This window comes from Ammospiza caudacuta, chromosome 29 (genome assembly GCF_027887145.1).
Source record: "Ammospiza caudacuta isolate bAmmCau1 chromosome 29, bAmmCau1.pri, whole genome shotgun sequence".
In the NCBI taxonomy this organism is placed as follows: domain Eukaryota; kingdom Metazoa; phylum Chordata; class Aves; order Passeriformes; family Passerellidae; genus Ammospiza; species Ammospiza caudacuta.
Window position 1 is genome coordinate 1,307,363 of NC_080621.1, and position 25,542 is coordinate 1,332,904.

Below are 25,542 nucleotides of genomic sequence, written 5' to 3' on the forward strand. Positions count from 1 at the left end.
AATTTAGCGTTGGAATTTCTGGGATTTTTGCTTGGAATTCTTTGGAATTTGGGGTTGGATTCCCTGGGATTTGGAGCTGAATCCTGGATATTTCCACTTTAAAAATCCTGGGATTTTGGGCTGATTCCCTGGGGTTTTGGGCTGAATTTGTTTGGAATTTGGGGTTGGAATTCCTGGAATTTTTGGACTGATTTGTTTGGGTTGGATTTCCTGGGACTTTTCATTTTCTTGGATTTTGGCTTGGATTTCTTTGGATTTTGGGGCGGAATCCTGAATATTCCCACTTTAAAAATCCTGGGATTTTCTGCTGATTCCCTGGGATTTTGCCCTCGATTCCTTTGCAATTTCTCTGGATTTTCTTGGAATTTTGTGGTAATTCTTGGGAATTTTGCTCTGATTCCCTGTCAAACCCCCAGAATTCCCATTTTTCCATTTTTCCAGGGGCCCTGAGCAACCCAGAGGAGAATTTTGGGATTTCGCAGCCGAGGCCGAGGCTCCAGGCCGGGAGGAAATCCCAGGAGCGGCAGAAGAGGCGGCACCGGGACCGCATGGTCGAGAGGTGACAAATCCTCCAAAATTCCCTTTTTTTTTGCGAATTTTTCCTTTTTTTAGAAATTTTCCTTGTTTCTTAGGGATTTTTTCCTTTTTTAGGGAATATTTCGGATTTTTTTGGGATTTTTTTCCCTTTTTAATGGAATTCCCCATTATTTTTCCCCATTATTTTTCCCCATAATTTTCCCAATTTTCCTCATTATTTTTCCCCATTTCCCCCAATTTTCCCCCATAATTTCCCCTAATTTTTCCCATAATTTTCCTCATTTTCCCCCAATTTTTCCCCATAATTTCCCCCATTTTCCCCATTACTTTCCCTAAATTTCCCCATTATTTTCCCCAATTTTCCCCATATTTTCCCCATTTTCCCCATAATTTTCCCCATAATTTTCCCCATATTTTTCCCCATTATTTTTCCCCATTACTTTCTCCAATTTTTCCCATAATTTCCCCCATTTTCCCCATTACTTTCCCCAAATTTCCCCGTAATTTCCCCCATAATTTTCCCCATAATTTCCCCTATTTTTTCCCATTATTTTCCCCAATTTTCCTCATATTTTCCCCATAATTTTCCCCAATTTTTCGCCATAATTATTCCCCATTTTTCCCCATTATCTTTTCCCCATAATTTTCCCCCATAATTTTCCCCCATAATTTTCCCCATAATTTTCCCCATTTTTCCCCATAATTTCCCCCCATTTTCCCCATTACTTTCCCTAAATTTCCCCATAATTTTCCCCAATTTTCCCCATATTTTCCCCATTTTCCCCATAATTTTCCCCATAATTTTCCCCATATTTTTCCCCATTTTTCCCCATTATTTTTCCCCATTACTTTCTCCAATTTTTCCCATAATTTCCCCCATTTTCCCCATTACTTTCCCCAAATTTCCCCGTAATTTCCCCCATAATTTTCCCCATAATTTCCCCTATTTTTTCCCATTATTTTCCCCAATTTTCCTCATATTTTCCCCATAATTTTCCCCAATTTTTCGCCATAATTATTCCCCATTTTTCCCCATTATCTTTTCCCCATAATTTTCCCCCATAATTTTCCCCCATAATTTTCCCCATAATTTTCCCCATTTTTCCCCATAATTTCCCCCATTTTCCCCATTACTTTCCCTAAATTTCCCCATAATTTTCCCCAATTTTCCCCATATTTTCCCCATTTTCCCCATAATTTTCCCCATAATTTTCCCCATATTTTTCCCCATTTTTCCCCATTATTTTTCCCCATTACTTTCTCCAATTTTTCCCATAATTTCCCCCATTTTCCCCATTACTTTCCCCAAATTTCCCCGTAATTTCCCCCATAATTTCCCCTATTTTTTCCCATTATTTTCCCCAATTTTCCTCATATTTTCCCCATAATTTTCCCCAATTTTTCGCCATAATTATTCCCCATTTTTCCCCATTATCTTTTCCCCATAATTTTCCCCCATAATTTTCCCCCATAATTTTCCCCATAATTTTCCCCATTTTTCCCCATAATTTCCCCCCATTTTCCCCATTACTTTCCCTAAATTTCCCCATAATTTTCCCCAATTTTCCCCATATTTTCCCCATTTTCCCCATAATTTTCCCCATAATTTTCCCCATATTTTTCCCCATTTTTCCCCATTATTTTTCCCCATTACTTTCTCCAATTTTTCCCATAATTTCCCCCATTTTCCCCATTACTTTCCCCAAATTTCCCCGTAATTTCCCCCATAATTTTCCCCATAATTTCCCCTATTTTTTCCCATTATTTTCCCCAATTTTCCTCATATTTTCCCCATAATTTTCCCCAATTTTTCCCCATAATTATTCCCCATTTTTCCCCTTTATCTTTTCCCCATAATTTTCCCCCATAATTTTCCCCATAATTTTCCCCATTTTTCCCCATAATTTCCCCCCATTTTCCCCATTACTTTCCCTAAATTTCCCCATAATTTTCCCCAATTTTCCCCATATTTTCCCCATTTTCCCCATAATTTTCCCCATAATTTTCCCCATATTTTTCCCCATTTTTCCCCATTATTTTTCCCCATTTCCCCCAATTTTTCCCATAATTTCCCCCATTTTCCCCATTACTTTCCCCAAATTTCCCCGTAATTTCCCCCATAATTTTCCCCATAATTTCCCCTATTTTTTCCCATTATTTTCCCCAATTTTCCTCATATTTTCCCCATAATTTTCCCCAATTTTTCCCCATAATTATTCCCAATTTTTCCCCTTTATCTTTTCCCTACAATTTTCCCCCATAATTTTCCCCATAATTTTCCCCATTTTTCCCCATAATTTCCCCCCATTTTCCCCATTACTTTCCCTAAATTTCCCCATAATTTTCCCCAATTTTCCCCATATTTTCCCCATTTTCCCCATAATTTTCCCCATAATTTTCCCCATATTTTTCCCCATTTTTCCCCATTATTTTTCCCCATTACTTTCTCCAATTTTTCCCATAATTTCCCCCATTTTCCCCATTACTTTCCCCAAATTTCCCCGTAATTTCCCCCATAATTTCCCCTATTTTTTCCCATTATTTTCCCCAATTTTCCTCATATTTTCCCCATAATTTTCCCCAATTTTTCGCCATAATTATTCCCCATTTTTCCCCATTATCTTTTCCCCATAATTTTCCCCCATAATTTTCCCCCATAATTTTCCCCATAATTTTCCCCATTTTTCCCCATAATTTCCCCCCATTTTCCCCATTACTTTCCCTAAATTTCCCCATAATTTTCCCCAATTTTCCCCATATTTTCCCCATTTTCCCCATAATTTTCCCCATAATTTTCCCCATATTTTTCCCCATTTTTCCCCATTATTTTTCCCCATTACTTTCTCCAATTTTTCCCATAATTTCCCCCATTTTCCCCATTACTTTCCCCAAATTTCCCCGTAATTTCCCCCATAATTTCCCCTATTTTTTCCCATTATTTTCCCCAATTTTCCTCATATTTTCCCCATAATTTTCCCCAATTTTTCGCCATAATTATTCCCCATTTTTCCCCATTATCTTTTCCCCATAATTTTCCCCCATAATTTTCCCCCATAATTTTCCCCATAATTTTCCCCATTTTTCCCCATTATTTTTCCCCATTTTTCCCCAATTGTTCCCCCTAATTTCCCTCAATTTTCCCCATACTTTTCCCCATAATTTTCCCCAATTTTTCTCCGTAATTTTCCCCATAATTTTCCCCATTTTCCCCAATTTTTCCCATAATTTTCCCCAATTTTTCCCCATTACTTTCCCCAATTTTCCCCATATTTTCCCCATATTTCCCCCATATTTTCCCCCATAATTTCCCATTTTCCCCCCTAATTCCCGTTTCCCATTTCCCAGGATCCAGTTCGTTTGCTCTCTCTGCAAGTTCCGGACGTTCTTTGAGGACGAGATCCGGCAGCACCTGGAGAGCAAATTCCACCGCGAGCATTTCCAGTTCCTGGGGAGCCGCCTGCCGGCCCAGACAGCCCAGTTCCTGCAGGTGCTTCGGCCTCAGCTTCCTCCTCTTCCTCATCCTCCTCTTCCTCCTCTTCCTCCTCTTCTTCCTCTGCTCTTCCTCCTTTTCCTCCTTTTCCTGCTTTTCCTTTCCCTGATTTCCCTCTCCCCATTTCCAGTTCCTGGGGAGCCGCCTGCCGGCCCAGACAGCCCAGTTCCTGCAGGTGCTTCGGCCTCAGCTTCCTCCTCTTCCTCATCCTCCTCTTCCTCCTCTTCCTCCTCTGCTCTTCCTCCTTTTCCTCCTTTTCCTGCTTTTCCTTTCCCTGATTTCCCTCTCCCCATTTCCAGTTCCTGGGGAGCCGCCTGCCGGCCCAGACAGCGCAGTTCCTGCAGGTGCTTCGGCCTCAGCTTCCTCCTCATCCTCCTCATGCTCCTCTTCCTCCTCTTCCTCCTCTTCCTCTTCTTTCTCTGCTCTTCCTCCTTTTCCTGTTCCTTTCCCTCCTTTCCCTCTCCCCATTTCTCGTTTCCAGTTCGTGGGGAGCCGCCTGCCGGCCCAGACCGCCCAGTTCCTGCAGGTGCTTCGGCCTCAGCTTCCTCCTCTTCCTCTTCTTCCTCCTCTTCTTCCTCTTCCTCTTCTTCTTCCTCTTCCTCTTCTTCCTCCTCTTCTTCCTTTGCTCTTCCTTCTTTCCCTGATTTCCCTCTCCCCATTTCCAGTTCGTGGGGAGCCGCCTGCTGGCCCAGACCGCCCAGTTCCTGCAGGTGCCTTCCTCCTCCTCAGCTTCCTCCTCATCCTCCTCTTCCTCCTCTTCCTCTCCTTTTCCTGCTCTTCCTCCTTTTCCTGTTCCTTTCCCTGATTTCCCTCTCCCCATTTCCCATTTCCAGTTCCTGGGGAGCCGCCTGCCGGCCCAGACCGCCCAGTTCCTGCAGGTGCCTTCCTCCTCCTCAGCTTCTTCCTCATCCTCCTCATCCTCCTCTTCCTCCTCTTCCTCTCCTTTTCCTGCTTTTCCTCCTTTTCCTGTTCCTTTCCCTCCTTTCCCTCTCCCCATTTCTCGTTTCCAGTTCGTGGGGAGCCGCCTGCCGGCCCAGACCGCCCAGTTCCTGCAGGTGCTTCGGCCTCAGCTTCCTCCTCTTCCTCTTCTTCCTCCTCTTCTTCCTCTTCCTCTTCTTCTTCCTCTTCCTCTTCTTCCTCCTCTTCTTCCTTTGCTCTTCCTTCTTTCCCTGATTTCCCTCTCCCCATTTCCAGTTCATGGGGAGCCGCCTGCCGGCCCAGACCGCCCAGTTCCTGCAGGTGCCTTCCTCCTCCTCAGCTTCTTCCTCATCCTCCTCTTCCTCCTCTTCCTCTCCTTTTCCTGCTCTTCCTCCTTTTCCTGTTCCTTTCCCTGATTTCCCTCTCCCCATTTCCCATTTCCAGTTCGTGGGGAGCCGCCTGCCGGCCCAGACAGCCCAGTTCCTGCAGGTGCCTTCCTCCTCCTCAGCTTCCTCCTCATCCTCTTCTTCCTCCTCTTCTTCCTCTGCTCTTCCTCCTTTTCCTCCTTTTTCTGTTCCCTTCCCTCCTTTCCCATTTCCCATTTCCCATTTCCAGTTCAGCTCCAGGCTGCCCCCGCAGACAGCCCAGCTCCTGCAGGTGCTTCGGCCTCATCTTCCTCCTCTTCCTCATTTTCCTCCTCTTCCTCCTCTTCTTCCTCCTCTTTTCCCTCCTCTTCCTCCTTTTCCTGCTTTTCCTTTCCTTCCTTTCCCTCTCCCCATTTCCAGTTCAGCTGCAGGCTGCCCCCCCAGACCGCCCAGTTCCTGCAGGTGCCTTCGGCCTCCTCTTCCTCCTCCTCCTCTTTCTCCTCATCTTCCTCCTCCTCCTCTCCTCTTCCTCCCTTCCCTTCCCTTCCCTTTCCTGTGGATTTTTGGGATGATCCCAGGGAATTCCCGGGGAATTTTAGGATGCTGATTCCAGGGAATTTCCTGCAGGAGGGATTGGGGATTTTTGGGATGCTGGTCCCAGGGAATTCCCAGGGAATTTTGGGATGATCCCAGGGATTTTTGGGATGCTGGTCCCAGGGAATTCCCATGGAATTTTGGGATAATCCCAGGGATTTTTGGGATGCTGATCCCAGGGATTATCCCAAATCCCTGGGATAATCATTCCCAGGGATTTTTGGGATGATCCCAGGGATTTTTGGGATGCTGATCACAGGGAATTCCCAGGGATTTTTGGGATGCTGATCACGGGGAATTCCCGTGGGTTTTTGGGATAATTCCTGGGGATTTTTGGGATGCTGATCCCAGGGAATTCCCATGGAATTTTGGGATGATCCCAGGGATTTTTGGGATGCTGATCACGGGGAATTCCCGTGGATTTTTGGGACAATTCCCATGGGTTTCCATGGGATGCTGATCCCAGGGAATTCCCAGGGATTTTTGGGACAATTCCCATGGATTTTTGGGATGCTGATCCTGGGGAATTCCCATGGAATTTTGGAATGATCCCAGGGATTTTTGGGATGCTGATCCTGGGGAATTCCCAGGGATTTTTGGGATGCTGATCACGGGGAATTCCTGTGGAATTTTGGGATAATTCCTGGGCATTTTTGGGATGCTGATCCCAGGGAATTCCCATGGAATTTTGGGATGCTGATCCTGGGGAATTCCCATGGAATTTTGGAATGATCCCAGGGATTTTTGGGATGCTGATCCCAGGGAATTCCCGTGGATTTTTGGGACAATTCCCATGGGTTTTTGGGATGCTGATCCCATGGAATTCCCATGGATTTTTGGGATGATCCCAGGGATTTTTGGGATGCTGATCCCAGGGAATTCCCAGGGATTTTTGGGATGCCGATCACGGGGAATTCCCGTGGATTTTTGGGACAATTCCCATGGGTTTTTGGGATGCTGATCCCAGGGAATTCCTGTGGGTTTTTGGGATAATTCCTGGGGGGTTTTGGGATGCTGATCCCATGGAATTTTGGGATGATCCCAGGGATTTTTGGGATGCTGATCCCTGGGAATTCCCAGGGATTTTTGGGATGATCCCAGGGAATTCCCGTGGATTTTTGGGACAATTCCCATGGATTTTTTGGGATGCTGATCCCAGGGAATTCCCAGGGAATTTTGGGATGATCCCAGGGATTTTTGGGATGCTGATCCCAGAGAATTCCCAGGGAATTTTGGGATGATCCCAGGGAATTCCCGTGGATTTTTGGGATGATTCCTGGGGATTTTTGGGATTCTGATCCCAGAGAATTCCCAGGGATTTTTGGGATGCTGTTCACAGGGAATTCCCGTGGGTTTTTGGGATAATTCCTGGGGATTTTTGGGATGCCGATCACGGGGAATTCCCGTGGATTTTTGGGAGAATTCCCATGGGTTTTTGGGATGCTGATCCCATGGAATTCCCATGGAATTTTGGGATAATTCCTGGGGGTTTTTGGGATGCTGATCCCAGGGAATTCCCATGGATTTTTGGGATGCTGTTCACGGGGAATTCCCGTGGGTTTTTGGGATAATTGTTGGGGATTTTTGGGATGCTGATCCCAGGGAATTCCCATGGAATTTTGGGATGATCCCAGGGATTTTTGGGATGCTGATCCCTGGGAATTCCCAGGGATTTTTGGGATGATCCCAGGGAATTCCCGTGGATTTTTGGGACAATTCCCATGGGTTTTTGGGATGCTGATCCCAGGGAATTCCCATGGAATTTTGGGATGATCCCAGGGATTTTTGGGATGCTGATCCTGGGGAATTCCCAGGGATTTTTGGGATAATTCCTGGGGGTTTTTGGGATGCTGATCCCAGGGAATTCCCATGGAATTTTGGGATAATTCCCATGGGTTTTTGGGATGCTGATGCCATGGAATCCCCCCAGGAGTACGTGGCCAACAAGACGCGGAAGACGGAGGAGCGGCGCCGCGGGATCCGGGACATCAACGCCGTGATCCAACAGATCCACAGGGAGCAGGACCTCACCCAGGGTACCCCAAAAATACCACAAAAATATCCCCAAAAATATCCCTAAAAATACACCAAAGATATCCCCAAAAATACCCCAAAAATGTCCCGAAAATACCTCAAAAATATCCTAAAAATATCCCAAAATATCCCCCCAAAATACCCCAAAAGTATCCCAAAAATACCTCAAAAATACCTCAAAAATATCCCAAAAATATCCCAAAAATACCTCAAAAATATCCCCAAAAATATCCCAAACATGTCCCAAAAATACCTCAAAAATATCCTAAAAATATCATAAAATATCCCCCCAAAATACCCCAAAAATATCCCCAAAAATATCCCCAAAAATATCCCAAAAATATCCCAAGAATACCTCAAAAATATCCCAAAAACATCCCCAAAAATATCCCAAAATCCTGGGAATGGGATTTGGGGAATTCCCTGGGAATGGGATTTGGGGGAATTCCGTGGGAATGGGATTGGGAAATTTCCTGGGAATGGGATTTGGGGGATTCCCTGGGAATGGGATTGGGGAATTCCCTGGGAATGGGATTGGGAAATTTCCTGGGAATGGGATTTGGGGGATTCCCTGCAGGATTTGGGGGAATTTCCTGGGAATGGGATTTGGGGGATTCCCTGCAGGATATGGGGGGATTCCATGGGAATGGGATTTGGGGGATGATTTTCCTGGGAATGGGATTTGGGGGGATTCCCTTGGAGTGGGATTGGGGAATTCCCTGGGAATGGGATTTGGGGGATTCCCTGGGAATGGGATTGGGGGAATTCCCTGCAGGATTTGGGGAATTTCCTGGGAATGGGATTTGGGGGAATTTCCTGGGAATGGGATTTGGGGAATTCCCTGGGAATGGGATTTGGGGGAATTTCCTGGGAATGGGATTTGGGGAATTCCCTGGGAATGGGATTTGGGGGATTCCCTGCAGGATTTGGGGGAATTCCATGGGAATGGGATTTGGGGGGATTCCCTGCAGGATATGGGGGGATTCCATGGGAATGGGATTTGGGGGATGATTTTCCTGGGAATGGGATTTGGGGGGATTCCCTTGGAGTGGGATTGGGGAATTCCCTGGGAATGGGATTTGGGGGATTCCCTGGGAATGGGATTGGGGGAATTCCCTGCAGGATTTGGGGAATTTCCTGGGAATGGGATTTGGGGGAATTTCCTGGGAATGGGATTTGGGGGATTCCCTGGGAATGGGATTGGGGAATTCCCTGGGAATGGGATTTGGGGGATTCCCTGGGAATGGGATTTGGGGGATTCCCTGGGAATGGGATTGGGGGAATTCCCTGCAGGATTTGGGGGATTCCCTGGGAATGGGATTTGGGGGATTCCCTGCAGGATTTGGGGGGATTCCCTGGGAATGGGATTGGGGAATTCCCTGGGAATGGGATTTGGGGGATTCCCTCCAGGATTTGGGGGATTCCCTGGGAATGGGATTGGGGGATTCCCTGGGAATGGGATTTGGGAATTCCCTGGGAATGGGATTTGGGGGATTCCCTGCAGGATTTGGGGGGATTCCCTGGGAATGGGGTGGGAATTCCCTGGGAATGGGATTTGGGGGGATTCCCTGGGAATGGGATTTGGGGGGATTCCCTGCAGGATTTGGGGGAATTCCATGGGAATGGGATTTGGGGGATTCCCTGGGAATGGGATTGGGGGAATTCCCTGCAGGATTTGGGGGATTCCCTGGGAATGGGGCAAGGGGGGATCCCCGGGAAGGGAAGGGTTGGGAACCCCAGGAATGGCTCTGGAATGTCCCAGAGGGTTTGGCCATTCCCCATCCCAATCCCTGATCCCAATCCCTGATCCCGATCCCTGTCCCAGATCCCTGATCCCAATCCCTGATCCCAATCCCATTTTCCTGAGGTGGCTCTGGAGCACTGGGGATCTCTTAGGGGTTGATCTGATCCCAATCCCATTCCTGATCCCAATCCCTGTTTTCCAGAGATGGGCCTGGAACTCTGGGGATCCCAATCCCTGTGATCCCAATCTTAGATCCCATTCCCAGATCCCAATCCCAGATCCCATTTCCTGATCCCAATCCCAGATCCCATTTCCTGATCCCAATCCCAGATCCCTGATCCCAATCCCATTTTCTGTTCCCCAGATCTGGGCCTGGAGCACTGGGGATCCCAAATCCCATTCCCTGATCCCTGATCCCAATCCCAGATCCCATTCCCAGATCCCATTCCCAGATCCCTGATCCCAATTTCTGATCCCTTTTCTCAGATCTGGCCCTGGAGCCCTGGGGATCCCTTGGGGGTTTATCTGATCCCATTCCCAGATCCCTGATCCCAATTTCTGATCTCGTTTTTTGATCCCATTTTCTGTTCCCCAGATCTGGGCCTGGAGCACTGGAGATCCCAGATCCCATTCCCTGATCCCTGATCCCAATCCCTGATCCCATTCCCAGATGTCTGAGCCCATTCCCGGATCCCTGATCCCAATCCCATTTTCTGTTCCCCAGATCTGGCCCTGGAGCACTGGGGATCCCTGATCCCATTCCCAGATCCCAGATCCCATTCCCAGATCCCTGATCCCATTCCCTGATCCCATTCCCAGATCCCTGATCCCAATTTCTGATCCCATTTTCTGTTCCCCAGATCTGGGCCTGGAGCACTGGGGATCCCTGATCCCATTCCCTGATCCCATTCCCAGATCTCTGATCCCAATTTCTGATCCCGTTTTTTGATCCCTTTTCCCAGATCTGGGCCTGGAGCCCTGGGGATCCCAGATCCCATTCCCTGATCCCATTCCCAGATCCCTGATCCCGTTTTTTGATCCCTTTTCCCAGATCTGGGCTTGGAGCACTGGGGACCCCAGATCCCGTTCCCAGATCCCTGATCCCAATTCCTGATCCCGTTTTCTGTTTCCCAGATCTGGGCCTGGAGCACTGGAGATCCCTGATCCCATTCCCTGATCCCTGATCCCGTTTTTTGATCCCTCTTTTCCCAGATCTGGGCCTGGAGCCCTGGGGATCCCAAATCCCATTCCCTGATCCCATTCCCAGATCCCTGATCCCATTCCCAGATCCCTGATCCCGTTTTTTGATCCCTTTTTCCCCAGATCTGGGCCTGGAGCACTTTGTGCGCAAGGTTGAGGCCGCTCACTGCTCTGCCTGCGACCTCCTGATCCCCATGCACTGGGGATCCATCCAGAGGCACCTGAGATCCCCCGAGCACGGCCACAACCGCAGGGTGAGCCTGGGATCCACTGGGATCCATAAAAATAATGGGAATTTATACTGGGATCCATAAAACCCTGGGGGTGTACAGTGGGATCCATAAAATCTCTGGGAATGTACACTGGGATCCACTGGGATCCATCCAGAGGCACCTGAGGTCCCCCGAGCGCGGCCACAACCGCAGGGTGAGCCTGGGATCCACTGGGATCCACAAAAATAATGGGAATTCGTACTGGGATCCATAAAACCCTGGGGATTCCCACCGGGATCCACTCTGAAACCTGTGAATTACACTGGGATCCACTGGGATCCATAAAACCCTGGGGATTCCCATTGGGATCCACCCTGAAACCCGTGGGATCCACTGGGATCCATCCAGAGGCACCTGAGGTGCCCCGAGCGCGGCCACAACCGCAGGGTGAGCCTGGGATCCACTGGGATCCACCCAAATCCTGGGAATTTGTACTGGGATCCATAAACCCCTGGGGATTCCCACTGGGATCCACTGGGATCCACCCTGAAACCTGGGAATGTGCACTGGGATCCACAAAAACCATGGGAATGCACACTGGGATCCACCCAGATCCACCGGGATCCACCCTGAAACCTGTGAATTACACTGGGATCCACTGGGATCCACAAAACCCTGGGGATTCCCACTGGGATCCACCCTGAAACCCGGGGGATCCACTGGGATCCATCCAGAGGCACCTGAGATCCCCCGAGCGCGGCCACAACCGCAGGGTGAGCCTGGGATCCACTGGGATCCACCCTGAAATGTGGGAATTCGTACTGGGATCCATAAAACCCTGGGGGTGTACAGTGGGATCCATAAAATCTCTGGGAATGTACACTGGGATCCACTGGGATCCACCCAGAGGCACCTGAGGTGCCCCGAGCACGGCCACAACCGCAGGGTGAGCCTGGGATCCACTGGGATCCACCCAAATCCTGGGAATTTATACTGGGATCCATAAAACCCTGGGGATTACCACTGGGATCCACTCTGAAACCTGTGAATTACACTGGGATCCACTGGGATCCATAAACCCCTGGGGATTCCCATTGGGATCCACACTGAAACCCGTGGGATCCACTGGGATCCATCCAGAGGCACCTGAGGTGCCCCGAGCGCGGCCACAACCGCAGGGTGAGCCTGGGATCCACTGGGATCCACAAAAATAATGGGAATTTATACTGGGATCCATAAAACCCTGGGGGTGTACAGTGGGATCCATAAAATCTCTGGGAATGTACACTGGGATCCACTGGGATCCATCCAGAGGCACCTGAGATCCCCCGAGCACGGCCACAACCGCAGGGTGAGCCTGGGATCCACTGGGATCCACAAAAATAATGGGAATTCGTACTGGGATCCATAAAACCCTGGGGATTCCCATTGGGATCCACCCTGAAACCTGGGGGATCCACTGGGATCCATCCAGAGGCACCTGAGGTGCCCCGAGCGCGGCCACAACCGCAGGGTGAGCCTGGGATCCACTGGGATCCACCCAAATCCTGGGAATTTGTACTGGGATCCATAAAACCCTGGGGGTTCCCACTGGGATCCACTGGGATCCACCCTGAAACCTGGGAATGTGCACTGGGATCCACAAAAACCATGGGAATGCACACTGGGATCCACCCAGATCCACCGGGATCCACCCTGAAACCTGTGAATTACACTGGGATCCAATGGGATCCATAAAACCCTGGGGATTACCACTGGGATCTACTGGGATCCACCCTGAAACCCGGGGGATCCACTGGGATCCATCCAGAGGCACCTGAGGTGCCCCGAGCGCGGCCACAACCGCAGGGTGAGCCTGGGATCCACTGGGATCCACCCAAATCCTGGGAATTCGTACTGGGATCCATAAAACCCCGGGGATTCCCATTGGGATCCACTGGGATCCATCCTGAAATGTGGGAATTCCTGAGGAGATCCACTAAAAATCCTGGACATTTTCACTGGGATCCATTCAAATCCTGGGAATTCTGGCTGGGATCCACCAAAAATCCTGGGAATTTTCACTGGGATCCATTCAAATCCTGGGAATTCCTGATGGGATCCACCAAAAATCCTGGGAATTTACAGTGGGATCCATCCAAATCCTGGGAATTCCTGCTGGGATCCATTCAAATACTGGGAATTTACAGTGGGATCCGCACAAATCCTGGGAATTCCTGAAGGGATCCACTAAAAATCCTGGGAATTTACAGTGGGATCCATTCAAATCCTGGGAATTCCTGATGGGATCCACCAAAAATCCTGGGAATTTTCACTGGGATCCATTCAAATCCTGGGAATTTACAGTGGGATCCATCCAAATCCTGGGAATTCCGGCTGGGATCCATTCAAATACTGGGAATTTACAGTGGGATCCGCACAAATCCTGGGAATTCCTGCTGGGATCCACTAAAAATCCTGGGAATTTACAGTGGGATCCGCACAAATCCTGGGAATTCCTGATGGGATCCACTAAAAATCCTGGGAATTTTCACTGGGATCCATCCAAATCCTGGGAATTTACAGTGGGATCCATTCAAATCCTGGGAATTTTCACTGGGATCCACCAAAAATCCTGGGAATTTTCTCTGGGATCCACACAAATCCTGGGAATTCCGGCTGGGTTCCACCCTGAGATGTGGGAATTATACTGGGATCCATCCAAATCCTGGGAATTTTCACTGGGATCCATCCAAATCCTGGGAATTCTGGCTGGGATCCACCAAAAATCCTGGGAATTTTCACTGGGATCCATTCAAATCCTGGGAATTCCTGATGGGATCCACCAAAAATCCTGGGAATTTACAGTGGGATCCATGCAAATCCTGGGAATTCCTGATGGGATCCATCAAAAATCCTGGGAATTTACACTGGGATCCATCCAAATCCTGGGAATTCCTGATGGGATCCATCCAAATCCTGGGAATTTACAGTGGGATCCATTCAAATCCTGGGAATTTTCACTGGGATCCATCAAAAATCCTGGGAATTTTCACTGGGATCCATCCAAATCCTGGGAATTCCTGACAGGATCCACCAAAAATCCTGGGAATTTACAGTGGGATCCATCCAATCCTGGGAATTTACACTGGGATCCATCAAAAATCCTGGGAATTTACAGTGGGATCCATCCAAAACCTGGGAATTTTCACTGGGATCCATCCAAATCCTGGGAATTCCTGATGGGATCCACCAAAAATCCTGGGAATTTTCACTGGGATCCATCCAAATCCTGGGAATTCCTGACAGGATCCACCAAAAATCCTGGGAATTTACAGTGGGATCCATCCAAATCCTGGGAATTCCTGACAGGATCCATCCAAATCCTGGGAATTTACAGTGGGATCCATCCAAATCCTGGGAATTCCTGACAGGATCCATCAAAAATCCTGGGAATTTACACTGGGATCCATCCAAATCCTGGGAATTCCTGATGGGATCCACCAAAAATCCTGGGAATTTACAGTGGGATCCATTCAAATCCTGGGAATTCCTGCTGGGATCCATTCAAATCCTGGGAATTTACAGTGGGATCCATCCAAATCCTGGGAATTCCTGAAGGGATCCACCAAAAATCCTGGGAATTTACACTGGGATCCATTCAAATCCTGGGAATTCCTGATGGGATCCACCAAAAATCCTGGGAATTCACGTCAGGATCTGTTCAAATCCTGGGAATTCCGTCTGGGATCCCACAAAACCTTGGGATCCCCCCCAAATCCTGGCAATTCCTCCAGGAACAGCCCCAAATCCCGGGATTTCTCACATTTTTCCGTGGATTTCCACCCCCAGCCCCTCTTTCCCTGGGGATTTTTTGGGAATTTCCCTGGATTTGTGCCCCAATCCCTGGAACACCCCCTGGAATTCCCAGAATTCCCTGGATTTGTGTCCCCAGCCCATTTTTTCCTGGGAATTTCTTTTTGGAATTTCTCTGGAAAATCCCTTGTAAAATTGCCTGGAATTTCCTGATTTTCCACCCCCAGCCCCTTTTTCCCAGGGAATTTTGTTGGGAATTTTCTTGAATTCGCTCCCCAATCCCCCGGAATCCCCTGGAACACCCCAGGAATTGCCGGAATTCCCGAATTTCCCTGAAATTCCGGAATTTCCAGGCCATGCTGGAGCAATCCAAGCGCGCGTCGCTGGCGGTGGCGCGGAGCATCCTCAACAACAAACTCATCGGCAGCAAACTGCAGAGCTTCCTCCAGGTGGGATTTCGGGGATTTTGGGAATTTTTTGGGAATTTTTTGGGAATTTTGGGAATTTCTGGGGGAATTTTTAGGGGTTTTGTGGGGTTTTTTGGGCAATTTTGGGGCGTTTTTTGGGAATATTTTGAAATTTTGAGGGACTTTTAGGGGTTTTTTTGGGAATTTTCAGGAGATTTTTTGGGAATTTTTGGGAATTCTGAGGGGTTTGGGGGAGATTTTGGGGGTTTTTTTGGAATTTTTAGGGGTTTTGTGGGGTTTTTTGGGCAATTTTGGGGCGTTTTTTTGGGAATATTTTGAATTTTTGAGAGGCATTCGGGAATTTTTGGGGGAATTTTGGGGATTTTTTGGGCATTTTGGGAATTTTTGGGGAATTTCTGGGAATTCTGAGGGGTTTGGGGGAGATTTTGGGGGTTTTGGGCAATTTTGGGGCGTTTTTTTGGGAATATTTGGAATTTTTGAGAGGCTTTTGGGGATTTTTTGGGAATTTTCAGAAGATTTTTGGGGTTTTTGGGAATTTTTTGGGAATTTTTGGGAATTCTGAGGGGTTTGGGGGAATTTTGGGGGATATTTTGGAATTTTTTAGGCGTTTTGGGGAAATTTTTGGGCAATTTTGGGGCGTTTTTTAGGAACACTTTGAATTTTTGAGAGGCATTCGGGAATTTTTGGAGGGAATTTTGGGGATTTTTTGGGCATTTTGGGAATTTTTGGGAATTCTGAGGGGTTTGGGGGAGATTTTGGGGTTTTTTGGGGGAATTTTTAGGGGTTTTGTGGGGTTTTTTGGGCAATTTTGGGGCATTTATTTGGGAATATTTGGAATTTTTGAGAGGCTTTTGGGGTTTTTTGGGGGGAAATTTTCAGGAGATTTTTAGGAGCATTTTGAGGGGGTTTTTTGGGAATTTTTGGGAATTTTGAGGGGTTTTTTTGGGGGGATTTTTGAGGTTTTTGGGGGTAATTTGTGGGAGTTCCTGGGGAATATTTTGGATTTTTGATGGAATTGTTGAGAGTATTTTGTATTTTTGAGGGATTTTTTGGGAATTTTGGCAGTCTTGGGGGATTTTTGTCCAGCTCGGGGGCGATATTTGGGAATTTTCGGGGCGCTGGGGGAGATTTTGGGGAATTTTGGGGGATAAATTGGATTTTTGAGGGGTTTTTAAACCAATTTTTTGGGGGTTTTTTGGGGATTTTTGGGAATGCTTTGAATTTTTGAGGGGATTCTTTGGAATATTTTTGATTTTTGAGGGGTTTGGGGGAATTTTGGGGGTTTTTTGGGAATTTCTGGGAGGTTTTTTTTTGAATATTGGAAGTTTGAGGGGTTTTTTGGGAACATTCCCGGAATATTTTGGTTTTTTTGGGAATATTTTGGAGTTTTGGGGGGAATTTTGGGGGGAATATTTCGAGGTTTTTGGGAGCATTTTGAGGTTTTTGGGGGAGTATTTCGAGGTTTTTGGGAGCATTTTGGGGTTTTGGGGAGAATATTTTGAAGTTTTTGGGAATATTTTGGAATTTTTGGGGGAATATTTCGAGGTTTTTGGGAACATTTTGGAATTTTTGGGGGAATATTTCGAGGTTTTTGGGAATATTTTGGAATTTTTGGGGGAATATTTCAAGGTTTTTGGGAATATTTTGGGCTTTTGGGGGCGGGGTTGGGAATTTTTGGGGACTATTTTGGAGTTTGGGGTGATTTGGGGAAGTTTTTGGGAATATTTTGAGTTTTGAGGTGTTTTGGGGGATGTTTTGGGAATTTTCAGGGATTTTGGGGCTGATTTTTGGGAGGATTTTGGGAACATTGTTGGGTTTTGGAGGTGGGCTTGGGAATATTTTGGATTTTTGGGACAATTTTGGGGTTTTTTTAGGAACATTTTGGGCTTTGCTGTTTTTCTGGGAATATTTTGAGCTTTTGGGTGGATTTTTGGGGGGAATATTTGGGGGTTTTTGGGGAATATTTTGAGGTTTTAGGGATCTTGTGGATCTTTGGGGGCATTTGGGAATTTTTGGGGAAAAAAATCAATTTTTTGAAAAGATTTTAGGGTTTTTGGGGAATTTTCAGGGAATATTTTGGGATTTGCTGCGTTTGTGGGAATATTTTCAGCTTTTGGGTGGAGTTTTTTGGGAATATTTTGGTTTTTTGGGGATATTTTGGGGGTTTGGGGGGAATATTTTGGATTTTTGGGGAATACTTTGCAGTTTTGTGGGTGTTTTTTTGGGAATATTCCCATTTTTTTCTGGATTTGGGACGATGGGGGGGTGAAAATGCCTTAAAGGGAGGCTCAAAATGGGAAATTTGGGGATTTTTGGAGAATTTTTTCCCTTTTTTTCCAGGGGGAAAATCCATTCACGGACGATCCCGAGGAAAAGGAGGAGCACGAGGAAGGAGCAGCAGAGGAAAATCCCGAAGAAAATCCCCAAAATTCCACCAAAAATCCCCAAAATCCCGAAGAAAACCCCCAAAATTCCACCAAAAATCCCCAAAATCCCGAAGAAAACCCCCAAAATTCTACAAAAAATCCCCAAAATCCTGAAGAAAATCCAGAAAATCCCAGAGAAAACCCCAAAATTCCAGAAGAAAATCCTGAAAATTCCACAGGAAATCCTGGAAATTTGACAAAAAATCCCCCAGATCCTGAAGAAAATCTGGAAAATTCCACAGAAAATGCAGAAAATTCCACAAAAAATGCAGAAAATTCCACGGAAAATCCGGAAAATTCCACAGAAAATCCGGAAAATTCCACGGAAAATCCTGAAAATTCAACGAAAATCCCCCAAAATCCTGAAGAAAATCTGGAAAATTCCATGGAAAACGCTGAAAATTCAACGGAAAATCCCCAAAATTTTGAGGATTCTGCGGAAAATCGGGAAAATTGGAAAGAAAATCCGGAAAATTCTGGGAAAATTCCGGAAAATCCTGAGGAAAATCCCGAGGAAAAGGAAAATTCCGAGGAAATTTCAGCAGCCAAAAAGCAGCAAAAGGGACCAGGGGGGAACCCAGAGGGGGAAAATTCCCAAAATTCCCAAAATTCCCAAAATTCCCAAATTTCCCCAAGTTCTGGAAGGTTCCAGGAGTGAATCCTGCAGGGAAAAGGACCCGGAACGGCCCCAAATCCGGAAATTCTGGGGATTCCTGGGAAAAATGGGAATTTTCTGGGGAAAAAATGGGAATTCCTTGGGATTTTCTGGGAATTCTTGGGAAAAAAATGGGAATTTTCTGGGGAAAAAAAATGGGAATTTTGTGGGGTTTTTTGGGAAAAAATGGGAAATTTGTGGGATTTTTATGGAATTTTCTTGGGAAAAATGGGAATTTTGTGGGATTTTCTGGGAATTCTTGGGGAAAAAAATGGGAATTTTCTGGGGTTTTTGGGAATTCCTTTGGATTTTTTGGGAATTCTTGGGAAAAGAATGGGAATTTTTTGGGAACTCTTGGGAAAAATGGGAATTCCTTTGGATTTTTTGGGAATTCTTGGGAAAAAATGGGAGTTTTGTGGGATGTTTTGGGAATTCTTGGGGAAAAAATGGGAATTTTGTGGGATTTTTTGGGAATTTTCTTGGGAAAAAATGGGAGTTTTGTTGGGATTTTTGGGAATTCCTGGGGAAAAAATTGGAATTTTGTTGGGTTTTTTGGGAATTCTTGGGAAAAAATGGGAATTTTGTGGGGTTTTTTTTGGAATTTTCTTGGGAAAAAATGGGAATTTTGTTGGGGTTTTGGGAATTCCTTTGGATTTTCTGGGAATTCTTGGGAAAAAATGGGAATTTTGTGGGAATTCTTGGGAAAAAGGTTGGGAATTTTCTTGGGTTTTTTGGGAATTCCTGGGGGAAAAAAATGGGAATTTTCTTGGGTTTTTGGGAATTCCTTTGGATTTTCTGGGAATTCTTGGGAAAAAATGGGAATTTTGTGGGATTTTTTGGGAATTTTCTTGGGGAAAAATGGGAAATTTGTTGGGTTTTTTGGGGAATTCCTTTGGATTTTCTGGGAATTCTTGGGGGAAAAATGGGAATTTTGTTGGGATTTTTGGGAATTCTTGGGAAAAATGGGAATTTTGTGGCTTTTTTTGGAATTTTCTTGGGAAAAAAAGGGAATTTTCTTGGGGTTTTGGGAATTCCTTTGGATTTTCTGGGAATTCTTGGGAAAAAATGGGAATTTTGTGGGATTTTTGGGGAATTTTCTTGGGGGAAAATGGGAATTTTCTTGGGTTTTTTGGGAATTTTCTTGGGAAGAATTTGTGGGATTTTTTTGGAATTTTCTTGGGAAAAAAATGGGAATTTGTTGGGTTTTTGGGAATTCCTTTGGATTTTCTGGGAATTCTTGGGAAAAAATGGGATTTTGTTGGGTTTTTTGGGAATTCTTTGGCAAAAATGGAAATTTTGTGGGATTTTTGGGAATTCCTGGGGAAAAAATGGGAATTTTCTTGGGTTTTTGGGAATTCCTTTGGATTTTCTGGGAATTCTTGGGAAAAAATGGGAATTTTGTTGGGTTTTTTGGGAATTCTTGGGAAAAATTTTTGTGGGAATTTCCAGCTGGAATTTCTGGGAATTTATGGGTGGAATTTTTTTTTTTTAATTTTCAGTTGGGAATTTTGGGAATTTTGGGAAATTTGAGTTGGGATTTTTGGGAATTTCCAGCTGGAATTTGAGGGAATTTCTGGGTGGAATTTTGGGAATTTTCACCTGAATTTTTTGGGAATTTCCGACTGGGATTTGTGGGATTTTCAGGCTGGATTTTTGGGAATTTCCAGCTGGGATTTTTGGGAATTTTCACCTGGATTTTTTGGGAGTTCCCAGCTGAATTTTTTGGGAATTTCCAGTTGGGATTTGTGGGAATTTCTGGGTGGATTTTGGGGAATTTCCACCTGAATTTTTTGGGAATTTCCAGTTGGATTTGGGGGGGAATTTCTGGGTGGATTTTGGGGAATTTCCAGTTGGAATTTTAGGAATTTCCACCTGAATTTTTTTGGAATTTCCGGCTGGGATTTGTGGGATTTTCAGGCTGGATTTTTGGGAATTTCCAGTTGGGTTTTGGGGAATTTCTGGGTGGAATTTTTGGGAATTTTGGGTGGAATTATGGGGAATTTCCAGCTGGGATTTTTGGGAATTTTCACCTGAATTTTTTGGGAATTTCCAGGTGGAATTGTGGGAATTTCTGGGTGGATTTTTTGGGAATTTCCAGTTGGATTTGGGGGGGAATTTTGGGTGGATTTTGGGGAATTTCCAGTTGGATTTGGGGGGGAATTTCTGGGCGGATTTTGGGGAATTTCCAGTTGGAATTTTAGGAATTTCCACCTGAATTTTTTGGGAATTTCCAGTTGGGATTTGGGGGAATTTCTGGGTGGATTTTGGGGAATTTCCACCTGAATTTTTTGGGAATTTCAAGCTGTGATTTTGGGGAATTTCCAGCTGGAATTTTGGACAACTTCCAGCTGGAATTTTGGGAAATTTCCACCTGAATTTTTGGGAATTTCATGCTGTGATTTGGACAATTCCCTGCTGGAATTTTGGGCATTTTTCCAGGTGTTGAAGTCTGGAATTCCTCCCCAGGATTTCCCAGGATTTCCCGTGGCTGTGGTTCCTTTTCCCGCTGTTTCCCTGCTGTTTTCCTGTCGTTTTTTCCCATTTTTCCCAATTTTTCCCCGTTTTTCCCTCTGTTTTTCCCTGCCCTGAGCGTTCGGTGCCGTTGTGTCCGTTGTGACCGGGAGGAAATTCCCGAATTTCTGTGGATTTTAAAGGACTCCAGCTCAGCTCATCCCAATTTCTCATCTTTGCTAAAGCCTCAAAACACAAAATTCACATTTTTTGGGGTGGGGTTGGGATTTTCCTGCCCGAAATTGGGGAAATGTTGGAATTTGAGGGGGAATTTTGGGGGGATTTGGGGTTTGGGATGGGGAAATTCCTTCAGGAATGGGAAAATTCCCATCAGGAATGGAAGAATTTCTTCTGGAAATTTCTGCCAGGATTGGGGAAATTTGTGCAAAAAATGGGGAAATTCCCATCAGAAATGGAGAAATTCCCAACAGAAATGGGAAAAATTGTCGGGAATGGGAGAAATTCCTTCAGGTTTTGGGAAATTCATGCCAAAAATTGGAAAATTCCCATCAGGAATGGAAGAATTTCTTTTGGAATGGGGAAATTCCTGCCAGGATTGGGGAAATTTGTGCAAAAAATGGGGAAATTCCTTCTGGAATGGGGAAATTCCCATCAGAAATGGGAAAAATTGTTGGGAGTGGCAGAAATTCCTTCAGGTTTTGGGAAATTCATGCCAAAAATGGGAAAATTCCCATCAGGAATGGGAAAATTCACACCAGGGATGGGGAAATTCCCATCAGGAATGGGAAAATTCCCATCAGGAATGGAAGATTTTCTTCTGGAATGGGGAAATTTGTGCCAGGATTGGGGAAATTTGTGCAAAAAATGGGGAAATTCCTTCTGGAATGGGGAAATTCCCATCAGAAATGGGAAAAATTGTTGGGAATGGCAGAAATTCCTTCAGGTTTTGGGAAATTCATGCCAAAAATGGGGAAATTCCCATCAGAAATGGGAAAATTCCCATCAGGAATGGAAGAATTTATTCTGGAATGGGGAAATTCCTGCCAGGATTGGGGAAATTTGTGCAAAAAATGGGAAAATTCTTCTCAGGAAAGGGAAATTCCCATCAGAAAAAGGGAAAGTTTCTTCAGGAATGGGAAAATTCTTCTCAGAAAAGGGAAATTTCCCTTCAGGAATTGGAAGATTTCTTTCTGGAATGGGGGAATTTTGTCAGGAATTGAAAATTTGCTTCTGGAATGGGGAAAATTTGCAGCAGGAATGGGAAAATTCCTGCCTGGAATGGAGAAATTCCTTCAGGAATGTGGAAATTTGGGGAAAAATTGTCTGGAGTGGGAGAAAGTTTTGGGAAATTCATGGCAAAAATGGGGAAATTCCCATCAGGAATGGGAAAATTCCCATCAGGAATGGAAGAATTTATTCTGGAATGGGGAAATTCCTGCCAGGATTGGGGAAATTTGTGCAAAAAATGGGGAAATTCCTTCTGGAATGGGGAAATTCCCATCAGAAATGGGAAAAATTGTTGGGAATGGCAGAAATTCCTTCAGGTTTTGGGAAATTCATGCCAAAAATGGGGAAATTCTCATCAGGAATGGGAAAATTCACACCAGGGATGGGGAAATTCCTTCAGGAATGGGAAAATTCCCATCAGGAATGGAAGATTTTCTTCTGGAATGGGGAAATTCGTGCCAAAAATGGGAAAGGTATGAGGAAAAGGGATGAAAAAAAATAGAAACAAAGGAGGGAAAAGAGATGGGAAAATGATGGGAAAGGGAGAGGAAAGAATGGGGGAAAATGGGAAAAAAGGAATGGAAAAGGACCGGGGAGAAGGAGGAAAAAGGATGGAAAAATAATGGGAAAAAGGATTTGGGGACCCTGTGAGGGGATCTGGTGACATTTTGAGGGAATTTGGTGACACTGTGAGGGGATTTGGGGACGCTGTGAGGGGATTTGGGAATATTTTGAAGGAATTCGGTGACATTGTGAGGGGATTTGGGAACCCTGAGGGGATTTGGGAACATTTTGAGGGGATTTGGGAACGCTGAGGGGATTTGGAGATGTTTTGAGGGGATTTGGAGATGTTTTGAGGGGAATTGGAGATGTTTTGAGGGGATTTGGGGACCCTGAGGTGATTTGGGGACATTTTGAGGGGATTTGGGGACCCTGAGGTGATTTGGGGACATTTTGAGGGAATTTGGTGACATTGTGAGGGGATTTGGGAACCCTGAGGGGATTTGGGAACATTTTGAGGGAATTTGGGAACGCTGAGGAGAATTGGAGATGTTTTGAGGGGATTTGGGGACCCTGAGGTGATCTGGGGACGTTGTGAGGGGGGTTGGTGACATTTTGAGGGGATTTGGGGATGCTGAGGAGATTTGAGAACACTTGAGCGGATCTGCGGACCCTGAGATGATTTGGGGTCCGTGAGGGGATTTGGGGACGCTGTCACTGACGGGCTGGGGACACTCACTGTGAGGCATTGGGGACATTGTCACTGGGAGGGGCCGCTCCGGGGCCATTCGAGGCCTCTCCGGAGCCGTTTCAGGGCCTGGCCGGGGCCATCCCGGGTTCGTTTCGGGGCCGCTCCGCTCCCGGCCCCGGGAACTCCATGGCGGCCCCTCCTTCCCCTCACGGCCGGCGAGGGACGCGCCCCGCGGAGCCGCCCAATCAGGAGCCAGAACGCCCGTGATTGATTGCCGTTCTCTCGGGGCGGAAGCGTTTCCACCAATCAAATCAAAGGCGGGAGCTGCGGGCGGGCCGCGCCTCAGAGGAAATCAACCAATCAGGAGTGCTGTGGGCGGAGCTAAACGGGAGGGGGGCGGTGGTGCGCGTGCGCCAGCAGCTGAGGCGGGCGGTGAAGCGGCGGCGGCGCCGAGCGGAGGTGGCGGCGATGGAGCCGGGATACGGCGGTAAGAGCCGGGCAGGGCGGCCCCGTGGTGCTGCCGCTCTCTCGGGATGGCGGCGGTTCCTTCCCCTCGCTGCCTCAGCACCGGCTCCGTGACCGGCGGGTGCCGAGGGGGGCTCCGCAGCAGCCGGAAGCGCAGCGCCCGCCCCCGTATGAGGCAGTGGCGCCGCTGATTGGCTGAGCGCCACGTCACTCACCGCTAGGGCGGCGCTGATTGGCTGTTAGGTGCTAAGGGGGGGGGTCGTGCCCTGGGGGCGGAAATGGCGCCGGGCCCATTTCTGAAGACGACACAAAATGGCGGCCGCGGCCCCGCCCCCCTCGCCTGTGCCTCAGTTTCCCTCGTCCTGGCCCGTCCCAACCGTGGCTGCCCCCGGTAGGGGTTTCGTGTCCCTTCCTTGGGGGTTCCTGTGTCCCCTTCCTGGGGGTGCCGTGCTTTTCCCAGTGCGTCCCGTGGCCCCTCCTGAGGGGATCCCTGTCCCCTCCTAAGGGGATCCCCCTGGAGTCCCCGCCTTGGATCTCCCCTGGATTTCCCTCAGGATCTCCTTTAGAAATTCCCTCCTGGATTCTACCCTAGGTCCGCTCAGGATCCCCTCAGGATTCCCCCTGAGGATTCCCTCAGGTTTTCCCATGGATCCCCTCAGCTTTCCCCCTGGATTCTCTGAGGATCTCCCTTGGAGATTCCCTGTGGATCTCCTCAGAATCTCTCCTGGAAATTCTCCTGGATCCTCTCAGAATCTCCGCTGAATCCCCTCAGGATTCCCGCTGGACATTCCCTGGATCTCCCCTCAGGATTTCCTCTGGAAATTCCCCTGGAACCCTTCAGGATCCCCCCCTGGAAATTTCATGGATCTCCCCTCAGGATTTCCCCTGGATCCCCTCAGGATTTTCTCTGGAAATTCCCCTGGAAATTCCCTGAGGATTCCTCCTGCAATTTCCCCTGGATCCCCTCAGGATTCCCTCTGGAAATTCCCCATGGATTCCCCCTCAGAATTCCCCTGGATCCCTTTGGGATTCCCTCTGGAAATTCCTCTGAATCCCCTCAGGATTTCATCTGGATCCCCTCAGGAATCCCCTGGATTTCCTCTGAAAATCCACAAGATCTCCCCCTCAGAATCCCCTCAGGATTTCCCCTGGAAATTCCCCGTGGATTCCTCCCTCAGAATTCCCCTGGATCCCCTTGGGATTCCCTCTGGAATTTCCCTGTGGATTCCCCCTCAGAATTCCCCTGGATCCCCTTGGGATTCCCTCTGGAAATTCCCTCAGGATTTCCCTGGAAATTCCCCTGAATTCTCTCAGAATCTCTCCTGGATCCCCTCAGGATTCCTTCTGGAAATTCCCCATGGATTCCCCCTCAGAATTCCTCAGGATCCCCCTGGAAATTCCCTGGATTCCCCCGGAATCTCCTCAGGATTCCCCTTGGAAATTCCCTGTGGATTCCCCCTCAGAATTCCCCTGGATCCCTTTGGGATTCCCTCTGGAAATTCCTCTGAATCCCCTCAGGATTTCATTTGGATCCCCTCAGGATTCCCCTGGATTTCCTCTGAAAATCCACAAGATCTCCCCCTCAGAATCCCCTCAGGATTCCCCCTGGAAATTCCCTGGATGCCCTCAGGATCCCCCTGGAATTTTCCTCAGAATTCCCCATGATCCCCTCAGGATTCCCTCTGGAAATTCCCCACGGATTCCCCATCAGAAATCCCCCTGGATCCCTTTGAGATTCCCCCTGGAAATTCCCCTGGAATTTGGGGCTGGATTTTGGAATTTGGGGCT

The 25,542-nt window shown here is 47.1% G+C and overlaps 2 protein-coding genes across 2 annotated transcripts in view; both read left to right on the forward strand.

Annotated features, from left to right (window-relative positions):
- AKAP8L (A-kinase anchoring protein 8 like) overlaps positions 1-18,919 on the forward strand; it is a 36,940-nt gene extending 18,021 nt beyond the window's left edge. Inside the window, 6 exon segments of the mRNA XM_058821373.1 lie at positions 442-559; positions 3,883-4,024; positions 7,835-7,940; positions 11,006-11,136; positions 15,243-15,338; positions 17,658-18,919. Coding sequence (XP_058677356.1) covers positions 442-559; positions 3,883-4,024; positions 7,835-7,940; positions 11,006-11,136; positions 15,243-15,338; positions 17,658-18,401 — 1,337 coding nt within the window. The 3' untranslated portion in view covers positions 18,402-18,919.
- Positions 18,920-23,731: 4,812 nt separating this feature from the next.
- The window catches only part of AKAP8 (A-kinase anchoring protein 8), a 36,770-nt gene continuing 34,959 nt past the window's right edge, over positions 23,732-25,542 (forward strand). Inside the window, exon 1 of the mRNA XM_058821374.1 lies at positions 23,732-23,776. Coding sequence (XP_058677357.1) covers positions 23,758-23,776 — 19 coding nt within the window. The 5' untranslated portion in view covers positions 23,732-23,757. The remainder of the gene's footprint in view (positions 23,777-25,542) is intronic.